This window comes from Diorhabda carinulata, chromosome 4, assembly GCF_026250575.1.
Source record: "Diorhabda carinulata isolate Delta chromosome 4, icDioCari1.1, whole genome shotgun sequence".
NCBI lineage: Eukaryota > Metazoa > Arthropoda > Insecta > Coleoptera > Chrysomelidae > Diorhabda > Diorhabda carinulata.
The window spans coordinates 69,379-92,263 of NC_079463.1; the positions used below are offsets into that span (position 1 = coordinate 69,379).

Sequence of the window (22,885 nt, forward strand, 5' to 3'; positions counted from 1 at the left end):
GTATATCTTGAAAAGTGGATCGAATATACAAAGTGAGACTAAGATCTCTAGCAATTTTCTTACTGAGAAAAATATTGGACCATTAATTATGTAGAAATTATTAAACAATGAAAACTAGTGAAAAGACTACTAATTAGAGAAATAATAAACTTATAATAATAGTTGCAGATAAAAAGTCACCGTCGATTTTCTTATATTTCTAAATTCAGACTCCTATATAGGTAAACATTATAAAAAAAATCGCGATCAGAAATACTAATCGACAGAAAAAAATATTTTTAATGTAAATTTTCCATATGGATTGGACTTCTTGAAGGTCAATGCCTATATGAATATGAAATGTAGAGGAAACAAAAAATTATCGCTTTAAATACATTTATTTTCACATTTTACATGAATATCCATCAATTTTTATCTTATATGTGATATTACATGGTCAAAACATTGAGATAACACAAAGGATTCTATTGAAATTATTTTAATTCGATTTAATTTTCCAATTACTTCAGCAAAGAAAGATTAATAGATAATATCCCATCTATTAAACTGTGGATCATAAATACGAAAATTTAATTATAATAAAAACTATAATGAAGTCTATACAAATAGCGCAGGTTCAATTTTGGTATTTGAATTACTTAACAATTTTTTTTGTTCCATTTATTTAAAACTCTAGGTATATAGCTTCGTTTTGATAAACAGAATTAAAACTTTTTCGTTTTATGTTGTAGGTTTAAAGTATCATTCTCTATCTAAGGATTTATATTTAAAAAATAATTAATTTCATTTGAGAAAATAGAAAAACTACCTCAAAACCCACTTTCTTGGAAATATCTCAGAATTATAAAGTATTATACAAAAAAAGTACATGAAGATGTACCCTCAATTTTGAACATAGAATTTCAAGCGCTACACATTTTGGTGCATATTAAATAATATTTTTGAACATTTTTCTTTTAAAACATCAACGTTATTATTTATAATTTGTATCTTCCTGTAAATTAAGAATTGTTAAGTCTTCCAATACCTTCTCGTTTTTATTTGATTAAAATAAAACCGAATTGCATTGAATTCAATGGTACTCAACAGTTACTTTTTATTATCATAATGGTAATCACAATCGGGAAAATTAAACATTCTATTTTCAATATGAATTCATAGTTAATTTAAATATTTCGATTCAATTATTCGTAACTCTTTTTTACAACATAAATTCACAGGGTATTTCTTTCAAAATCGCTTTTAATATTAATAGTGAATCATCTGTTTACAAATGGTTCTAAAATGTATTCAGTATAAATTGTTATAAAACAGTCGGTATATAAAATTTAAGATCTAAATGAGACCACTTATTCAACAGTCTAAGGTTTAGAACATTCACTATAAACGGAAAATTGTAACATATCAACAAGAATGTATAGAAAAAAAAAATTATGAAAATTGTTATCGAATCATTTCTGAAACTGCGTCAGACAACATATTAAGCCGATGATATACTTAACAGAGTCCAATGTTTCCGCCAACGTACGGTTAAATATTGGAAGAAACGTTGGAATCTTACCTAAAGTTAACTAAAGAAAAGAAAAGTGATGAACGGCATACAACATATAAATTCTTTTAAAATAAACTGGACGAACTAAGGGTTCTTCATACAACAGAAGAAGCATTGAATGAATAATGTTTTTTGAAGCAAGAAATTACATTAACAGTATTACTTGAACATAAAAAACTGTTCATATGTTACAATTTAGAAATATTTGGTCTACTTAATGACTAAGACTGTTTATTGCGGTGTTACTTTTTCTTTATTGTTTCAAAAAAGAAAAATAGTATAAGAGTGTTGCCGTCCATCGTTTATAGGACTCGTGAGAAAAGTTTTGATAAGCAATTTAAAGGAATTTACATCTGAAATAGAATATTATATCATATATAATGTAACAGCGACATTGATAAGTTACTGAGGTTTATGGTCTTTATACATTTCGGCATTTCAACATAAAAATACCTTATTAGTATTTAATTTTAGTGTGAAATCCCTATGAGAGGGTTAATCGTTTATAGCTGCTCAATTACAATTATTGAGCATCAAGAGAAAAATAATAAAAATCAAAAATATACTATGTTCCTCGTTCAGCAATCCGCAATCGGCTGTTATAGATGAAATAATTATAATTTGAGGTAACAAAAAACGTAACAGGTAACAGGTAAAGAGATTTTACATTTATAAATTCTTAAACATGTCATTGGCAGTGAAACTATTTATTAAATACAGGTATTAGTCAATAAGTACCTTAATATTTAAACATTTTATTTCTATTTGGCACATATATACCTATATACAGTTTAGCTAGTGTTATTTAATTGCTGAAATATGGCGTATTTCAAAATGTTGTAGACAGATTAATGTGAAAAAATTATATATTTTAAAAAGTAACTGAACTTTGATACTAAACTCAATTCTGATTAATTTGATTTCAATACAAAATTAAGAACAATTCTTCTAGGCCGAATTGAAATTTTGTATAATTCAACGTATTTATTTACCTTTACAAAATTCATTGGACCAGCGAACAATATAATATACGAATATATTCTATCATTCTATACATATAAATCAGTTTATGACTGCTAGTTTTAAGGACAATAAGTAATCATATAATTGACATGTACAATCCCAAACTTCTGTGCTTTGCAAGAAACTTGAATTGGTCGTAACTGGAGAGCTCCATACAACACTGTGGGGATAAATTTCATTCTTGATACTTCCTTACAGTTGATCGGACAAACTAAAGCAGTCAAAAACCAATAGATATTTTGTTAGTCTCGGCCAACATTTATCATGGATTATACGGATCTGTTTCATCACTATCCTTAAAAAGAAACATATTATGAAAATTGATAATTTCTTATAGTCATCGAGTCATTTTATTTAGATTAGTTGCAGATAATGTGCGAAAAGATCAAGTGAAAATGTCGAGAAGTTATTGAACGATTGTTTTTTAATCTACCGTCAAAGTAGTTAGAGTTACTTACGTCTAGTTCACATTTACATAATAAGATCTGCGATTCCCCAATCAACGTCTTCTAAACCCGAATAAGTATATGTATAATCTTCTACGGGAGGAGAATAAATGTAATTAGTTGTATGAGTAATGGTGGCTGCATCATGATAATTATATATGGAAGTATTTAGAAAGGCATTTTGTCCCCAGCCCCAACCATGGCCCCAATCGATACAAGCCGCAGATAGGGGGGTGTAATCCGCGTCATAATTTCTATTTTTCTGTTGGCTCGGAGATAAATTGTAGCAATCGCATCCTAAATTGAAAAAAAAATCAATTATTTATAATCTAAAAATTAGTGGTAGTTATAAGAATCATTCTCTTCCACCTTTACAATATATTTACTATAAATTGGATATTAACTATGTAAATTTACCGTATACTTACGTTTTTCCGTAAGAATTTTTTTCTTGGGTCTCATTGTATTTTTTAATACAGAATTGTCGTGTTTTTTGGCAAAATTTTCCTCTCCATCTCGTATTTCAGTTGTTGGTTGTGGAGGCGGAAGCTAAATCACAAAAAAGTACACCTCAATAATATTTACATCGAAGATTAATCCAATATTTAATTGAAACATCTATCAATATAGATAACTTAACATATATTTTCAAAATAAATATTAAAGATATTCGAAGAGCAAAACCAGAAATATATAATAACTTGACGATAGTGTTTTCTCAGAAAATAACCTCCCATAAAAACTTGTTATATAATCGACCGTTCAATTAGAAATAACGCAATTAGGTTCGTCGTTTTAGTTTTCTCTCTTTATGAACACGTTTGAAATTTCATAAAGATTGGTCGACATATATTTGTGACTACAATAGAAAGATTGGATTAAAGGTATAGCAACTAGAACAAATGAATGAACGATTCTTAAAAATTTATAAAAACTCTCTACCGTCAAATCGAATAAAAGAAGGAAGCATTTAAGCGATTATACAAATCATAAATACCATAAGGGCGAGGAAGTCCGAAAAGTGAACCAACGCAAAGAAACACGAGTTACAGAGAGACCCGTGCAAAAATTTAAGTTTGGGTCTTTAAGTCTAATCAATCTCATTTAAACCATAAAACGTGTGTTTTCCTTATCAAGCGACAAAATTTATCGATTTATTTGAATTTATCCCACCCATCAGATTAAACAGAAAGTAAGGATGAAAGTAAAATTACAATATCAATGTTTCATTTCTAAACTACTTACTGTATTGCTGATAGCGGTTAACCAATCACTGAAATAAAAAGAGCTTATGAATATTATGACGTATATATATATATATATATATATATATATATATATATATATATATATATATATATTAGAATAATAAACTACTTTCAAATTTTGTTTATAAATATATAACATATGGTAGATCTTACTTCATTTCAGCTGAAGATGGTGCGGCAAACCAATGAATATCATCCCGTTTTTTGCTACCGATCACAAGTAACTGACCTAAAAATATAAACGAAACTACGTATTGTGAAAACGCCCGTTGGAAATTCATGTTAAATTAAATGATCACCGAAATTACTATATATTGATTAGACAAGAATAGATACTCGCGAACTAAAGGGTTAGGTTTTATTTAATAATGCTAATTCGCTACTAATAATATTCGGCGCTACTTACCAACATTGTAATGACGTGAAAATTTCGGTTTTGTTGGCGCAACTTTGGTCCATTCGCCGACTGCAAAAAATTCAGGAGCATCACCGATACGAATACAACCCTTCAGTTTGCTAAGGCACTTATCAGTATACCACGCAAATGTGGAGTCTTCATATAACGATACCCATTCTTTGGTCCATCTTGAACAGAAAAAGCCACCTAAAACCATCAGAATTTCAATTAATATTTATTTACTAAGCCGATGTTACACCAACGAAATATCGGCGTATTATTTATACACTGTATAAACTAACAAAGAATAGTTAATAGTATCTACATTTGTTTTGTAGTTACTTGAGTTCATTCGAACAACTCTCACCGATTGAATTAAATAAAATTAGATAAAAAAGTTTCGCGAGTTTTAATAAAAGAACTTTATCCTACTCGATTCAAAATCTACAAACTTTATCGAACAAAGTTTTACCGAATATATATCTATATTGAATGGTTTTATTTCATTTTTTATTTTATTTCATTAACAATGAAAAATTTTTAAACAGAAGAGACTAAAAATCAAGAACATTTAGATGCATTTATATATCGAAAGGTCTAAGAAGTAAGAAATTAAAGAAATTTAAATGGTTTTTATCGTTACCCGTATAATATACTAATATCTTGTTAAAAACTTTGCAAATTATGTGTAGAGTAATATTTCTTAACAGTTGATAGTGTATCTAATTTTTATTCGTTCTATATGTGGCATCGCGGATTAGAAAATGAATCAATTACTGAAGCATATTGAAAATCTCTTTATTATACGAGCTCCTCTTTGAAGCTCTTTTGTTTCGCAATACTTCAACTTGACATGAATTTTTTTTTCAGATATTATATCGATTGGCCTAAATCTATTTAAATTTTTCAATTTTTTTTTTAAACTTACGTCTATAACGTGCTAGATAGCCACTCTTCACAGTTTTAATATCACGCTCTGAAAAAAGGAAAAGTTCTATATCGGTAATTAATAAAAGCATTTTTAAAAGACAAATAAAAAGCTACTCACGCCGATACTGATTCTTGGTCTATCATAACCTGAAATAATTTGAAGAAATGTAGAAAAATTAAAAGAAAAATATAAAAATGATAGGAAAAATCAGGATCGATTGAGAATAAATTTAATAATTATGTTAAAAATTGAGAGAAAAAAATTGTTCGATTATCTGGGCGCATGATGAATAATACCATTATTCATAAAAGCTATTGATTACCTGTATTATATAATGACAATAGTAACACACTTAGAGTCTATTGAAACCATTGTTGAAATAGCAATTTAACTTTTATTAAATATAATCCAGTAACAAAATTTCAACTTTGTTATTGTAGACATCATCACAATTGTATTTTCTAATTTAGCGGCCCGTTAATTTAAGCGAGAGCGTTATAAAATGAAAAATACGATTATCAAGAATTTCTCAATTGATTTTTATATAAAAATAATTCTTATACTCCCATATTTAATTTAGAGTAATGATTAGATTCATTTCAATAACGGGTCATGTTTACGTTACTAGATTATTTTCATAATTTATTGATTATAATGATAACGTTTAAAAGTGATCTAATTTATATTTATTGCCTCGAAAAGAAGAATGTAAACCTTTATTTTTTGACGAATTATATCAAAATGTACCTTCCAGCTATAATAAAGTTCGCCTATTGAATGTATGCGAAACCCAAACTACAAATTGTTTATTTAAAGATAATTGTATGTGAAGCTGGAAACTCACTGAGTTGAAGTTCATGCTCCATTAAAGGGGTGCGACAAATAGACATACAAAACGTGAACATATTCACTTCACACTTGATGATAATGTGCGAATAAACTCTCACAACCGATGCAAGATAAAGGAAGACTGTTTTGATGGAATGAACTTCGGAGTCGCCGCCGTCGAATGCAAACTCCATCTACCTATAGCTGAAAACTCTAATAGGCCAGTAAATTGAACTGGTTGTCATTTTATTTATTATATTCAAGTTCAAACAATTAATTTAAATTAGATATTTATGTTGCTAGCAGTAGAAAATTTTTGTAACGGCATCCGAATTAAAGGCACAAGCACTTGTTACACGATTGGTACGAAATAGTTTCATACATAATTGTTATTGAATTCATTGTAGCAAAAACATTCGATCGAATAGAACAACTGTTCAAAACATCTTTTGTTTCTTCTTTTATAAAAAATAACAGACGTAAATTTTTCATGAATTTATTGAAAAGACATAATTGAGAATAATAGCCAATCGAACGATTTTTTTTTCTGTATTACAAATTATCTCATCCGTTCACTCAACTTTCAAACATTCCAAAAATTAGGTACAATTAGTCTGAGCTTGGATTTTAGAAATAATAACAAAAATATCTTGAGGCACGTATCTAAATTATCGACTCATTCGCTTTCGTTTCAAATGCCCTCTTTTAATGAATATATCACACTGATTTTAGAAAAAGGTTCTCTGTGAATATTACATGGAGGAAACTGTAAACATAAAGTCAATAATCATGATACAACGTCCTCTGTTGATAAAATAAATCAATAAAAGTATTCGTTCGTTTCAAGAAATTGTTCCGAGGATATTCAATATTTATATTTTGAATATGAGTTGGAAAAACTTTTCGAATAATTAGATGATGTTAATTTGGTAATAAGCAAAATTCTGTATCTTTACAGTTGTAACGGAAACTTTTTACAAACGCGATGTTTTAAGCTATCAAAAAATCAATATTTAGTGGATTAGCTTAGCTTATTATTAGCTATTTCATTTTTCAATCTGACTTTACAGATTCTATATACTACTATATTTCTGTATATGATGCTTTTAAATTTTATCGCATCATCTTCTGCCTGTATATTTTGTCATCGTTTTTGATTTAGAACTTTTTAGAAAAAAAAATTCGGGTGTGTAAATAGACATAAATAACATTCATTAGTCTAATAAATTTAGTATACAACATGTACGTTAACTATATCATTGGAAAATATTATGTATAGAATAATTATTTTCAGATTTCTAGAATTAAGCTTCGTTCTGTTACGATGAACATAACTCAAACCGCAACTAGTTTCCACACAACAATCATCACCAGTGTAAATACAAAACTTTATAGTGAAGCCATGGCGGCTTTACCACATTAATGAGTTCTACTTCAAATGGATTGTTTGATAGGAGATGCAATATCAACCACAAATTCATCCGCTCCAGACCATTTTACGAAGTTAAACGATTATTTGTATAAAAATGTTCATTTTAAATCTTTATAAATTTACACCTATAATACGCATAAAGACAAATTTCTTTTCTCATTAGTTACATCTATATAATTTTTTAATCGTTAATAATAAATTAGATATCGACCGTGAAATTCAAAATCTAAACGTAACTTCTTTATAAACTTAATTAATACTTGAATCCATCCGTATCGCTATCAAAAAAGTAAAATTTCTGAAAAAAAAAAGAATAACTTATATGTGTTGTTCGAAAGATTAATTGCCTGCTGAACGCCTAATAAATTATTTATGGATATTTTACGGCACTGATAATAAAAGTTCTACAACCCCAAGAAACAGAAAGGCGAAACCTTTTTATCGATTGGCCACCTTGAGTTATTTCCGAGGGCAAATGCATATTGCCAAAAGATAATGAGTTTTTTTTATAAAAGATCATTAGTATGAATGTTTTACATAAATGTAACAATATTTTCAAAAATTACAAGTATACTTGTCGGTTTGTACTCTGGATGCCGAATTGGAAGAGTCTCTGATATACTTATTTTTTGGCGCGCCAAAAATCCATCTCTCAAACTTTTTGACTCGCCCTTTTAAGGGGTTTATTGAAGATGATATGTATTGAGTTGGAATAATCTACGAACACCAACTAAGGCGTCGTATAAATGGAAGTGTAAGATGATTTCTTCTGATATTCCAAAAAAAAAACGGTTTTACTTTGTTAAAATGGTGCAATGTGTAGGTATTCAGGAAAATAAACATTTATCGTAGTAGTTCAAAAAAATTTCTTCGTATAATCTGTCAATGATGGGAACATTAATCAAAACGTTTTTGATTCCTTTATTGTGATGTATCTATCTAATTTGAAAATTTGCGGAAAAATATTTTGAAATAAGCGCGCATGCTATCCTGCGCGTCCTTATATCGACAGCGCAACAGCAGTGCAGGGATATTAGTCTATAGTATTCCTGCAAACACATTATTGTGTATAGACCGCGAAACACACTGTGTATAGACCGCTTGCTTTCGTTTATTAGTGCTAATTTGTGTCATCTCACGGTGGTTGTTTGGACATTGAATGCTATTAGTGCACTCGGTAAGCAAACATTTTAGTAACTGCAAAGAATTAGAGCGAATTGGAATATCAACGCATAGGATGCCGATCGAAGTTCTGTTTTCGTAATCGTAACCAAGTTCACAGACACTCCAAAGTAGAGTTATTATAATACATGAAGTCGGATAATGTCTTCATATTTTCTAGTTTCCCTATATATATATATATATATTTATTTCGATTCGATTGTAGTACAGAAATAACTTTCTTATTGTATCTATTATACACAGGCCACGGGAATATTTTATTCACCATGTTAGTTTTGACTGCATATTTCCATTATTTACATTCCATATGGTTTTCCTTTTCATTCTATTGTTACATTTTATGGAAAAACCTTCAAAGGTGTAAAGAGTATTATCAAATTTCAATGTATTTAATACGTTCATGGTGTGTATTGCAAATATACCCCATATTTAACATTGAAAATATTGTAATGAATAGTCCAAATTATTTTTTCCCAAAAAAGATACTTTATATACTGTTGTTACGCTATCAATTGTCAGTGCCTTTTGAATATATACTCGTGAAATTTCTCGATATAGAACAGTATAAGGCTTCTGAACTTATCTTTTCAATACCTCTGCCAACTGAGATACGATTCGTTTTCCATATTTTCAAATCACAGACACTAAAGCACAAATGTAATTTAACTTTTACAATAGCTATCCAATTTCGACGAAAAATTGCTCACATCTACATACAACTTTTGTAGAAATTTTAGTTTAGTTTATCGTGAAAAAAAGGTTTGACAAAAACCGTTCAAGTAGTTTTTATAGTATAATATACTGAATTTACCGTATTTACGTGTAGATAAGTTCAAAAGTACCAACGCATATTAATTTTGTATTTACTAATCAAAATGATTTTCTCTTTTCCAGCTTTTGCATTCGAACTCGGCAATCTTCTAAAACAACTACTCCATAGTCCAAACTGATTACTTTTTGACATGCGGACCGACTCGTATCTTAACATAAAAATAATCATCATTAATAGATGTAAATCGACGGACCGTCATTCGTAGTCTTTCAAAATAAAAAATGTACTACTTATTAAGATTGGTCGGCTTCTTTTTTATTTATTTTGCTGACGGTTTTATTTTGGACGGTTCGGGTAGCTCATATTCACAATTTAGAAAGTGGGGCGGAGGCACAAATGGTAGTTTAGAATTCGAATTTAAGACAGAACAACCCAACGGTCTGTTACTGTACACCGATGACGGTGGTACTTACGATTTTTTTGAAATCAAATTAGTTGAAGGAGCTTTAAGACTTAGATACAATTTGGGAGGAGGAGCTCAAATAATAACTGTAGGTAGAGATTTAAACGATGGACATTGGCATAAAGTCCATGTACAAAGGCACGAAGACAGAACAATACTCACCGTGGACGGGGTCTCGCAAATGAGAACCTCCAGAGGGAAAGAATTCAATTTCGGTCGGTTTTCTACAAATTCTGACGTATTCGTGGGCGGTATGCCAACGTGGTATAATACCAAATTAACTTTATTAGCATTACCGAGCGTTATTTTCGAACCTAGATTCATCGGGGCGGTCAGAAATTTAATTTATCCAGATTTGGAAGGGGGTAATCCAAGACGACAAGAAACTAGACCTAAAGATAATAGGGTAAGTTCTCAGATTCTTTCCATTTAGACAAACAAACAAACGAAATTTTTATCTGATAGCTATACTCGCGTGATCATATCTTTGAAGATATTCCTAACACTTTTGTTGAAAGACTATTAAGAATTTTAAAATTAATGGACCAGTTGTCGAAGACGATCGAAAAAATACATCAGACTACAAATCCTCCTAGATATTCACGACAGATATATTTGGTATACATCCAAATATCATAAAAAATTCCACGTAACAAAATAAACTCAAGTCAAGAATGTGAAATAAGAAACATTATATAGCAAATTTACACATTTACAAAAAGGTTTTACTTTCATTCTCATTTATTCCGTCGGATCAAATAGAACGTACGAAAAAAAAAAATCAATTCCTTTACTATTGTATGGGGCTGACTGCCTTGTTTTACCTTCAATTTTTGAACTAAACACATCTGATACAATTCACGCGTTCGATTTACAAACCACTGTTATTTACAAAGGCTTTGCTTCCATTTGTACTGAAATAGATAATTCGATCTCTTAGATTAGAGTAGGAACGTATTTTCTTTTCAAGTTATAAAAAAAATGTATACATTTAATATAACATCAAGATAAAAATGAAACAAGTTTCACATTACTCAATTTTCTATCATATTATTAACTTATTGCCCATTTATTAACTTATCCCGTTCATTATTCTATTCAGTTTGTGGTGAACTACTAATTAACACCTAACCCTTCTCGTATTAATTATAATTTTTGCAAATATACTGAAATTGAGGTAAAAATTATCTAAGTAATTGATAGCAGCATATATCCATCTCAACTGAACACACCGGTTACACTATCACTACAACGACACTCACAATTACACTGTCTGAGTTTACCAACAATCTCTGAAGACGATAACTTGGTTTTCGAAACGTGCGTCAGACGGTGTAATTGTGAATTATGGTTTAAACGGTGCGTTCAATATGAATATCACCAGCGGATCCAAAAATTCCAACTTGTCCCTCTCTTTTATTTCCAAAAAGCCAAATAGTATATTTAGATGCAGTCCTAACTTTACTTACTATAAATAATGCATTTTTTAATGATTAATTACTGTTGGCAAACTTTTTAACAGGTTAATAATTTCGTTGGTAGCATATTATATTATGAGTTGCGCATTTGGACTTCCCCGATAGTCCAACAAAGTAATAAATCTATTCAAACTATTGGAGAATTGATGCTAAAACATTAAGAAATGTTTCAGCCTGAAATTGAATTTTTTGTATATAGACGAGATTGTTTCTAAATTTAGACGACAATAAATTTGGATAACTTATGAATTGATTATACTTATTTATAATAGAAATTAAATTGTTTCAACATTTGAACGTTGAATGATTTTATGTAAAAATAATGAATCGATTGATTGCAAAAGGATGTTTAATGTTTCGATAAAATTTCGTGTGAGAAATTCTTCTCATACATAAATCTAGTATAGTTTAATCATGTAACAATTTGAAAATTTATATCCTTGCTGCGTCTTTATTATGCCTTCATCAGCTTTAGTTAGCTTTTTAGAACACAAAGTCGCCACATCGAAAATGTGAAATTTAAAATTGCCCGTCAATCAATTAGTTCATTTAATCATTTTTTTCTGTTTCAGGATAATACGTTTGAATATATACTTTTTTTCTAATTATCACTAACACATAGAAAAACTCTATAATGTATCAACACTATAAACACTATCTGTATACTGAAATCAAGAATTTGACGAATATCAAAAGCACCTTTTTATTAATATAATATCATTTTCGATTTCTTTGATTGTACTAAATGCTTTGGTCGAAAATAGATAGTTCTCACTATATTTACGAAGCGTTCGAACCAGTCTCGCCTTGGTCTTTGTGCCTTCCTAAAAATGACTATTTCTATACGCGATACCGATATTTAGAATGGAGCAATCAGGTAGCATCTATAACGTTCGAGTCAGATCTAGAGTTTTATAATTGTTTATATGAATATACATATATAAATTAGATACAAGGGATTCCCCAATCGATAGATAGATATTTCCTAAACTCTTTCCGGTAACACGAAAATTCTTCGATGGCTTGACTGACGATGAACAGAGGTCTCACAGACGTAGACAACCTTATATAGGATTTGCAGACGACAAATTAATAAGAGAAAACACTGCAAGCAAGGAACTAAATCTCAAGATGAATTCAGCTCGAACCGATAGCCAATAGATACACAAAACGAATTTAAAATCAGTAGGAATATAGTACAGTATATAGTACAGTAGCTACAAACTATGATAATATAAGTGTTTTATTAAAATAGTGATATGTTGACAGAAGATAGACTGATAGAGAATAAATAAACTTTAAAATACAGATAGTGTAAATTCGTCGTAGTCGCTTCAAGAAACCTAAACACTCGAGAAACAAATAACCTACTTTAAAACATGAAACACTAGAAAAATTTATATCCTCACATTTACTTTACGTTCACAAGAGGTTTTAAATTATATATAACCGTCCACAATATCATTTCCGTCAATTCATTATAGCAAATTCCCGATTTCATACTAAGATAACTATAATGGATTTAAACCGTCGACATTTCAGTAAAAACATCATTATTTTGGGTACAACCTTATTGACCAATATTTTTTTTTAAAAACATACATTATTTAATGAAGCAAATAGTATTGATTATTAGGACTATTTATAATAACTTTTGTTTGTTTAGCAAATTACTTATCTACGATTCAATCAAATCAATACAGCACCGTCATGAAGCTAAAAAGATATTTACCTTGCGGCATAAATTATAGAAATTTGTATAGTCATCAATATTCGCTTTGGTTAATGACAAATTCTAATCATCACACTAAATAATCTAAACCTTCAAATAAACAATTTTAATTCAATTCAATGAATCAATGAAATTAGGCAGCGGCTTCGATGCATCTCAATACATTTTTTCAACAATTTTGTTACTCTACGATAAATTAATTTAAAACCTCTTTATTTCCGCCTTGGTAAATGTGATTCTGTAAAGAGTTAAAGGGCTGATAGAACCCTATTGTTGCAGTGCGACGGTCCCTTGGTAGCAGGGATCGAAGGGGTATGTCTACCTCAGTCCAGGGTGAGTTCACTCTCCATAGCCATTTAGAAAAGCTAAAATGAAATATTTGAATCAAAGTAGATTATTTTACCGATTTCTTTATGGGACAATTGATCGGTCTTTTCAATTTTTTATATTAGAAAAATATGCAGAATTGCAGATTACGCGATTTTCATGAAAAATATTCCTCTCTAATGAAATATCGACAAGGTTGACTGATGGTAAAAAAAAATAGTTTCTGATAATAGTGTCAAAAAGTAAAAATGATGTGCATTGGTTGAATGTTTTTTAAGATAAAGAAGATTTTACAAATGGTTATATATTATCTATACATTCGTGACTTGAAACGCATTCGTTTGAATACTTTCAATAAATTGATTTATTTTAGAACATTTATCTCGAACTAACAAAAATAGTCTGGAATCATATCACTTTATTCGACGTTTGTATTCAGACTTGGTGGTGAAAATCCACTTCGTCGTTCACGAGTTATATCGATTCTCAGAATAACGCTTATCAACGCTACTTTTTCCAAAATCAATAAATATCATTCGTTTCATACTATTTGTTTACAAGATAATACTGGACTATAGAAGAATAATTGTACATTTCAAATCGATTATCACTTTTATTTCGTAGGATATATTTGGTATGGTTAAATGATATTAGATGATAGCTTTAACGCATTCTCGCATGGGGAGGTGGAATAATTTTTGAAAAATGTTACCATTCTCTTATTACCATATCAATACAGGTACCTCACCCTCTGGGGACCAAAGATAACATTTATTTAATACTGTGACAAAATTTACCCCTCATATAAAAAAAAAGTTAAAAATCACATTAAAAAAATATGAAAATCCGAGCAAAAGTAGCCAGCTAACAGTCCTTATCTCAACGCGACAAAGTTTTTTTCTGGTTAATAATCAATTGTAACAAGGTTTAGGTTTTACATGAGCTATTTCTTAGACTCATGGAAGTGTTCGTTTTTTTTTTACATGGTGTTTGTCGAATTCTACTTCCACCTCCATATAGTAATTGATCACAAAATTTAAAAATCGGGATTATAGGTTAATTTTGCTGGGGAGTGTTTATCTGAACATAGATTTTGGAATTCTGAATATTTGAATTTAAGGATATAAATGGGTTAATGAATGATGTATAGAGACCGTTTTAAAATGTTATGATTGAACGAAAGGTATAATATGGATTGTACCACTCGAAATGCTTTTCGATTATCCCACATCGAGGCTAACCGCAGACATTTTATTCATTAGAACTTCAAATTTCTTTTAGCACTTTTATTCATTGTAAATTCTTTTATAGTTCGACTTTCTTTCGTTTACACGCCCAGAATACGGATTAGAGACAATATTTCACGATAAACCATAATGAGTTCTGAGAAAATTTATAGGTAAAGTTTTTTTTTTTGAAATAAACTTTCAGACGTGAGATTTCAAGTCGCAACATTTGCATGTTCGAATAAAAATGAAGAGTTTCGACACCTGCAATTATTTCAAATAAGCGAAAGAGACTTGTAATTAATCCTTTTTGATTACACATCAGTTTAAATGGAATATTTTTGTACGCCTAATCAAATTTTCTCATCGTTTTTCCATTTGCATTAGTTTAACAGGTAATTGTTAATCCATCTTATTAATCCAGTTAATTTATTACAAGAGAATAATCCCACTAGTAAAATTCCTTTTTGCATCGGTCCAAGTATCAATAGGAATGGTCGAACTCTGAAATCCCCTGAATGTATTTGGCGTATTTAGGTAAATTCCATACCATGGTATTGGATTTTCGAACTATTATGCATTTCCATTCATTACATTGGCAACACAATAGATTCGATTCGACATACCGAGCAATTCAAAATAAATATATTCTATATGTAAATATCCTAAAAAATGCACATCAACACGATTTTTTCGACAAATTATCCATATATAAGTTGAAATATTCATATCTAAATATTAAGAGCACGATAAAAGGATTTGTAATCAGAAATTAGGAAAAAAATTGTTGATTAATTATGAAATAATAATCGACAATTAAACACATAGATAACACGAAACTAGTAGATTATTCAAATAGCATGTTTTAAGCCATTTTATGAATTATTGGGAAACTCTCTATGATTATAGGAACGTTTTATCGAGAAACGTGCGTTCGTATTCAATGATCTGTTAATACTTGATTGAAATAGTACACAAAATATGTGGTTTTACTCGTAAGCGATTTCATCTATTGTGAAAAATTAGACACGCCCAGCATTTCCTCGCAAGTATATCGATCTGTCTGTCTCTCATCTTAAAACCTACCGCCGACGTTAGTCAAAGCCGAAATAGGTGTTAAGGTTTTTTTTTATCAATTTGTAGGGTGTAAAGCCATACAAGGATGTAATAAATTTAACTCGAGAAAGGGGATAGAAAACTCTAGGTTGTACTTTTATAATAAAAATATCAAATACCAATTTGAAAATTCTTATATGTGCCAGTAACTAGATATTATGTTATACTCGCATAAAATAAACCACAAGGGGAATATTTAACGTATATTAAATATTACTACGATAAAACTAACAAATACTGATAAACCGATAAATATATCATTAAAACAAATTTATTTTCGAAACGCAAATTGGAAAATAGCAAATAGAACCGCGGAATAGGTTTCCGTTTTCATCAGATTTTTTTGTTTTCTTAGTGTATAAATACCATCTTGCGATTAAAGATATCGACGCCAACTTTCTTCCATAACATTTTGTCGATTATTGAATATTATAAAAATTTGCTTACGCTTATATGTCAATTAATTTGAACATTTATGTGTTAACTAGTTCCGAAATTTGAACCATCTAAACATTAATTAAGGAGTTGCAAAATTATAACTATAACTTTGTAAATAATTCTCTTAGTATCGCCAAGGTAATGGCCATAATATGGTAATTAACTGGAAAATATTCGAGGCAAAGTAAAGAAACCCGTTGATTAAGTGTTATAGCGGCATTTCTCTCGGAAAATTACAAAAGATTTTGGTTCGCTTTTTGATTTATTTATCACCATACTTAATTCAGCGAACGATAAGGGTGAGATCTGATGTCCTTATTTTTCACGCTAATTTTTTTAAGCGAAGTATCATATTTACTTTTAAACAAATTTGTCAAAAGTTCCTGAAAAATTTGTTTTAAACAAAAATTATATCACATCAGCGCACTGCATCTTATCTCCTACAGTGGTGTTAGTTGATAACGGAATCAAATTTGCAACAACAACACATTTATCCATTGACACTACTAATTCAACGCGAGAAATTATTTAATGATGAATAGAATAGTAATTGAAAAAATTATAAAAAAATAATCGTAAATAAAATAAGTAATTTATAGATCTGCTTTCAAAAAACTCTCTTATATTATAGTAGAACGGTAACATCAAACGAGTACATAATGTATTATAAAATATGTTTAATAATGTAATAAATACACAAAATGCCGAAGAGACGAAAGGTTTAAAATTTTGTCATAAACAATAAAATTGAAAGAATACTTAAGATAATTTACAAAAGGATATTACTAGTTTTGGAAATTCCCATCAGTCCAAGTAACTGAATATGAAATTCAAATGTATCATAAAATATTTTAAATATTGCAATAAATACGTAAAATGCCGCACAGATGAAAGGTTTTTAATAATGTCATAAACTATAAAAATGAAAGAATATTGAAGCAAAGGAATTTGCAAAGGGATATTGCCTGTTACAATAAATGCAGGCATACTAGTTTTGGAAATTCCCATCAGTACCATAAAATATTTTGAATATTGCAATAAATACGTAAAATGCCGCACAGATGAAAGGTTTTAAATATAGTTTAGTAAATAAACAACTAAAACGGAAAAATACAATGGTACGGGTATATCGTTACCAGCAGGTACTAACAATGGTTTATGAAGGCATCTGGGATGAAAACCCACAAGTAATTCCCCGAATATCTAATTCAGCATAAGCAAACTTACAATAGTAAATCAACTACAATTTTAAATAATATTTGACGGTTAGGAGGATACTTAAGTATTATTTTGGTTTTACCAATAATAAAAATAAAAATTAAGTTCCACTTTTATTCTTTCAATTAGTGCAGTTGTAGAAAAAGTATAATGTGCAATATGTGGGAAAAGTAATTTTCCCACTCGTTTGATTGCGGCGCTCGCCCTTGAGGCTCGTACAAAAAATTTCAATTTTGATGTTTATGATGTAGGTACTCGTATCTATGACTACATATGACTTTATACATAAGCACATATCAGCAAAATTTACTACCTTTTTGAAAAAATTAATATTTCTTTTCCAAACATTTTTTTCATTTATAGATGTTCTTTATGGAATCACATATTTAGATGCAAAAACAAACGTTGATTTTGAAAATAGACATATTTAAGATCGTATCTGCTTCTGATGAATAATTTATAATACAGGATTAGTTTTAATCTATTTCGGAAATCAGTACATCGAAATTAACGTATCGTTGTTGCCGTTATAAGCCGTGGAAAATAGTTTGCCGAAGCCTCTAATTAATAATATACGCCAAAATTATCGACAATTTGTCGTTACTTTTGAAAGCGAGTTGCTTGGTAACAACCTTATTTCGTGATGTCTTTGATAAATAAAAACTACTATTGTAGAATTTTTTTATTCCGCCATTAATATGAAATGTTAAAAGAAACTGCGCGGAGTAATTTGTTTCCCTAAGAAGAAAATTATTTTATTTACATCACACCGATAAATGAATATATAATAAAAAAAAAATTACAATAATAAAAATCAGATATACGTTTTAATAACTAGATAGAAATTCGTATCAATGTTTTCTCTTAATTTTTTCCTACCGTATGCATTCAATCTACCGAGATAAGAATGTTAATTATAACGTATAAAAGGTAGAAGTACATCTGTAATTGAAATCGCAAATGTAGAAGCGGCGAGATTTTGTCTACGTACGTCTCTAATTACAAAGGGACATGACATTTTGAATTAGCTTCACGACGTCATGACTATACTGAATGCTAATTGGATTTAGGATCCATCCTTTGCCAGTCTAGTTTTGAATAAATTCTGTTTGGAGACACTAGATATGTCAGAAATACGTTCAAGATGGTGCGATGAAATAACAGAAGAAATAAAATGTAATAATTTGATTTGGAGGCGTATTATAGAATACTTACTGATCTATTTTTCAAAATAATTTATAAAAAAAGTTCACTTTTGTGTCTTGTAATGAAAATTATTATGATATTATTTGTATTATGGAGCTTTTTCAGCGTAGAAGTACTAAAAAGTATTTTTCATATTTTTTCTAAGTTAAGTCTCTTTTAAATATAAATAATACTTTTATTTTCATTTTGTTTTTAGTATTGACAAGTGACGTGCGTTAGGTACTGTTAAGATTTCAGTTCATAGTGGCGAATGCAATAAATGTGAAAATTTAGTGAATAACTCCCTGAAAATATCAATAACTCAATAAATCGCTATATTTTCTAAGGTTAACACGCAACGCTGATCGTCACGATAAAATTTACCACTCACACCAATAAAACTACGGATATGATTCGTGCTCAGGTATTTGAAATAGTGTCAGAAATTTTACAATAATTCATTATTGAATTGTAACAATCTTGATATATATTTTTTGATTTATATTTTTCGTTCGGTTACCATAAACCATTAACACTTTACTATATCAAAATTCTGAAAATACTTATTTTCAATATAGAATTTAAGCAAACTCGATTAAAATAACTAAATAAAAAATTCCGATAGAATTGAATCTAGAAAAACATATTTTGTAATAAATTATTGAATTTGCTCATTTTACCCCCTTGTAATATAACAGGAATATTGCAAAATACATTAAAGCCAAATTTTACAAACTAGCGATGTTTCTGAATTAGAAACATTCCGTATGGTGTTGATTGTGTTTAGTGTATTTGATAGTATATATGGACTCGCTTTGAAAAATAGTTTCCGTACTGACTCGAAGGTATATATGTACTTAAAAACAATCTGAGAAATAAAGCAAGCGTTGTATATAAATTCAAGTTCCCTTCGAAACTTAACGTTCTGCTTGCGGTGTTTAAAATTATTGCGAAACTTAAGCGGTTCCTATCCAGTGGAATGAAATGAACTGTCCGTGAAAATATATAATCTCGACAAAGTTCTCAGTGTACATTATTCGCTAGTTTTATTCTAGTAAACTCTTTTTCTTTCGCGTAATAACAAAATATAAAATCTAGAATAAAACCGAGTTGTTTTGTCGCTAATGGAAATAATATATTAAATAGGTACGTAGAAAATACAGATACTAATTCGAATTAAGAAGATTTAAAAATATTTTATTATTCCAAGTCCCTGTAAGAACGATCTAATTTCCAGTCAACAAGAAAAGTTTGCGGCATTCTCTTACGTTTTTAATACCGAAAAAGAGAAAAACGTTTGAACTGCGCATCGTAAAATTCTTTAGGAAGTTAGAGTAAACTTGAATCAATTTATAAAAATTTTCTTCGTTCTTTCTAGGTCCTTCGAGGAAATAGCTCTAGTGACGCTTGTGAAACTCGAGATCCTTGCCAACATGGTGGTATTTGCATTTCAACTGACAGCGGCCCAATTTGCGAATGCCGGAATCATGATTACGAAGGAGAATATTGTGAAAAGGGTAAGTATATTGCTGTGTATATATTTATATTTTCTTCTAGTAATACGGTTCAGTAAATTTTTGCCGTTTCTATGAAAATTTGCGGCAATTTTTATCAGAGAATGTAAATGATAATACGGTATATACAAAAAATAATTTACGAGTATTATATTCTTTGGTTCAATTGACAATTGTATGAACAAGAGCATAGAATATTTTAAGTATCACTAGATAACAAGGGTAATTGGTATTTAGCTCGATTTTCTTTGAATTATAATATATAAATTTCAAAAACAATATTTTGAAGCTTCCCTGTAGAAAAGTTTCCTCACCGAAAAGAAAGAATTTGCAAAGGGATATCGTCTGTTGTAATAAATACTAGTTTTTGAAATTCCAATCAGTACCAGTAACAGGAAATTAAATTCAAATGTATCATAAAATATTTTGAATATTGCAATAAATACGTAAAATACCGCACAGATGAAAGGTTTTAAATATACAAGTTATAAACAACTAAAACGGAATAATACAATGGCACGGGTATATCGTTACCAGCAGGTACTAGCAATGGTTTATGAAGGCATCTGGGATGAAAACCCACAAGTAATTCCCCGAATATCTAATATTTCGCAGCAGATTTTTTATAAAATTCCCCGAACATAATAATATAATGATACAAGCAAACTTACAACGGTAAATCACAATCAGATTGCCTAGATGTGTATCCTAATAATTCGTAAACTAATAAACGAAAACAAATATAGTACTTTGCTATTTGCTCGAACTAAATGGTAAATGGATGAAAGTTATTAACAAAAACTATATTGGAAATACTGAAAATTATCTACCTGTAACCCGGCACGGTTTTTTATTTTCTACACGTTGATAATTCGAAATCCTTCTTTGTATATAATAAATTAAAACCCGCTCGGTATTTATATTAAATTGAATAATGTGATAAAACATCTAAACGGGAACACAGGCAATGGAAAAAAAGCTTGTATCTGCCTTTTTTCCCTCTTTTAATTTGATTACTTTTTTCACAGATTGTGTAAAATGGCCACATTTCTCGATACAAATGGTGGGAATTTTTCTTTTTCGAGCCTTGATAATGTCTGAGAATGCGAAGAAAAGATTTGTTTATGCCATTGTTTGTGCTCCACTCGAAATAAATTCGGAATTTGTGTCAAAAGATTTAAGCACGAAAAGGGCGATGCAAATAAACAGTTGGACAACCACGTTGTTTCAATTTAAAATCGCGCACCAAACACCATAGACATTGATGAGAAATTTCCATCTCAAATTGAATTCCATCAAAAGATTTTTGTTAAAAGTAATATGAAAATTAATTTGTTTAGAATTGTTAGTGGAAATGTGAATCAATAACCAAATTAGAATAGTCGGAAATTATCGATAGAAATATCTCCGTGGACATGTATCATAACCTACAACGTAGTACCCTGAAACGTGGCATTTTTGTCTCAATAATTAGATATATGCGCTCAAATGGTATGAATATACACACCGGATATCCTATGGATTCTGCTTTTTTACAAATAATCTAAAATTCTGTCGTCTGTTTAATTTTTAGAGACCTCAGCTATAGAAATAATTTTATGTCATCAATTTGTCTATCTAAAGCGACACACACTAAATAAAAACCCTAATTCAAACTTGAATACATTTTAATTATTTTCTTGGTGATTGTAAAGTTCCGATAAACAATTATCAAATCTGTAGTCTAAAAACGAAGATAAAGGACAATTTATTTCTGTTCGGATCACTGTAAAATAATTAATTGAATTCCTTAATACGATTTAATACATGTTAACCGTAGATTGTCCTAATTTACTTAAAAGCCCAGATATTTGACTCACGCAAGTAAGGAACCCTTATAAATAAAATTTATCCCATCTTCGTTTCCATTGCACTAATTGCCCAAATTCATTCAATTATGATAAAAGAGAGGATGATACCCCAGCCAGGCAGTCGGATAGCCAAGATCACCCCTTAGGGGTAGTGATATTATCCCAATTTGCGGAAAGTAGGGCGCGAAGGAGACACAAACTCCACCGGGTCCAATAATCTACTAGAGTTACATATATAAATAGCTGTATTCATCATTTATTCGGTTATCGCGAGGTCTTCTCTCTATATATATATATAAAAAATGGAATATTTAGTGGTTTTTACAAAATAATAAACAAAAAGTGAAAAAGATGGAAGCATTCTCGATTTTTACATATCAATATCAATACATCAAATAACCATCTTATTACTCCAATTGAAACCCTCAATAAGAAACCTCGTTTTTTATAAAAAAATACTTAAACAATATTTAAAAACTGAGCTTAGATCAATGCAATCCTTTTGAA

The 22,885-nt window shown here is 29.6% G+C and overlaps 2 protein-coding genes across 6 annotated transcripts in view; one reads left to right on the forward strand and one right to left on the reverse strand.

Annotated features, from left to right (window-relative positions):
• Nucleotides 1-362: 362 nt before the first annotated feature.
• Nucleotides 363-6,647, reverse strand: LOC130892630 (uncharacterized). 2 transcript variants are annotated; one of them, XM_057798138.1, is made up of 8 exons: nt 6,462-6,647; nt 5,615-5,662; nt 4,696-4,893; nt 4,443-4,518; nt 4,267-4,294; nt 3,450-3,570; nt 3,034-3,318; nt 363-2,865 (listed from the first exon to the last, which is right to left on the reverse strand). In XM_057798138.1, exons 1-7 carry the CDS (start codon nt 6,637-6,639, stop codon nt 3,047-3,049), a joined length of 921 nt encoding a protein of 306 aa, XP_057654121.1. In that variant the 5' UTR covers nt 6,640-6,647; the 3' UTR covers nt 363-2,865; nt 3,034-3,046. The 2 variants fall into 2 exon arrangements, with proteins under 2 accessions (XP_057654121.1, XP_057654119.1); XM_057798136.1 differs by having other exon boundaries at nt 363-2,870.
• Nucleotides 6,648-8,909: 2,262 nt separating this feature from the next.
• LOC130892621 (neurexin-1-like) overlaps nt 8,910-22,885 on the forward strand; it is a 30,191-nt gene continuing 16,215 nt past the window's right edge. Inside the window, exons 1-4 of one of the 4 annotated variants that reach the window (XM_057798121.1) lie at nt 8,910-9,054; nt 9,954-10,700; nt 13,784-13,837; nt 20,393-20,531. In XM_057798121.1, the coding sequence (XP_057654104.1) occupies nt 10,113-10,700; nt 13,784-13,837; nt 20,393-20,531 (781 nt within the window). In that variant the 5' untranslated portion in view covers nt 8,910-9,054; nt 9,954-10,112. Of the gene's footprint in view, nt 9,055-9,953; nt 10,701-13,783; nt 13,838-20,141; nt 20,161-20,392; nt 20,532-22,885 lie in introns of those variants that run through there. The other 3 variants (XM_057798122.1, XM_057798123.1, XM_057798124.1) reach the window with 3 other exon arrangements.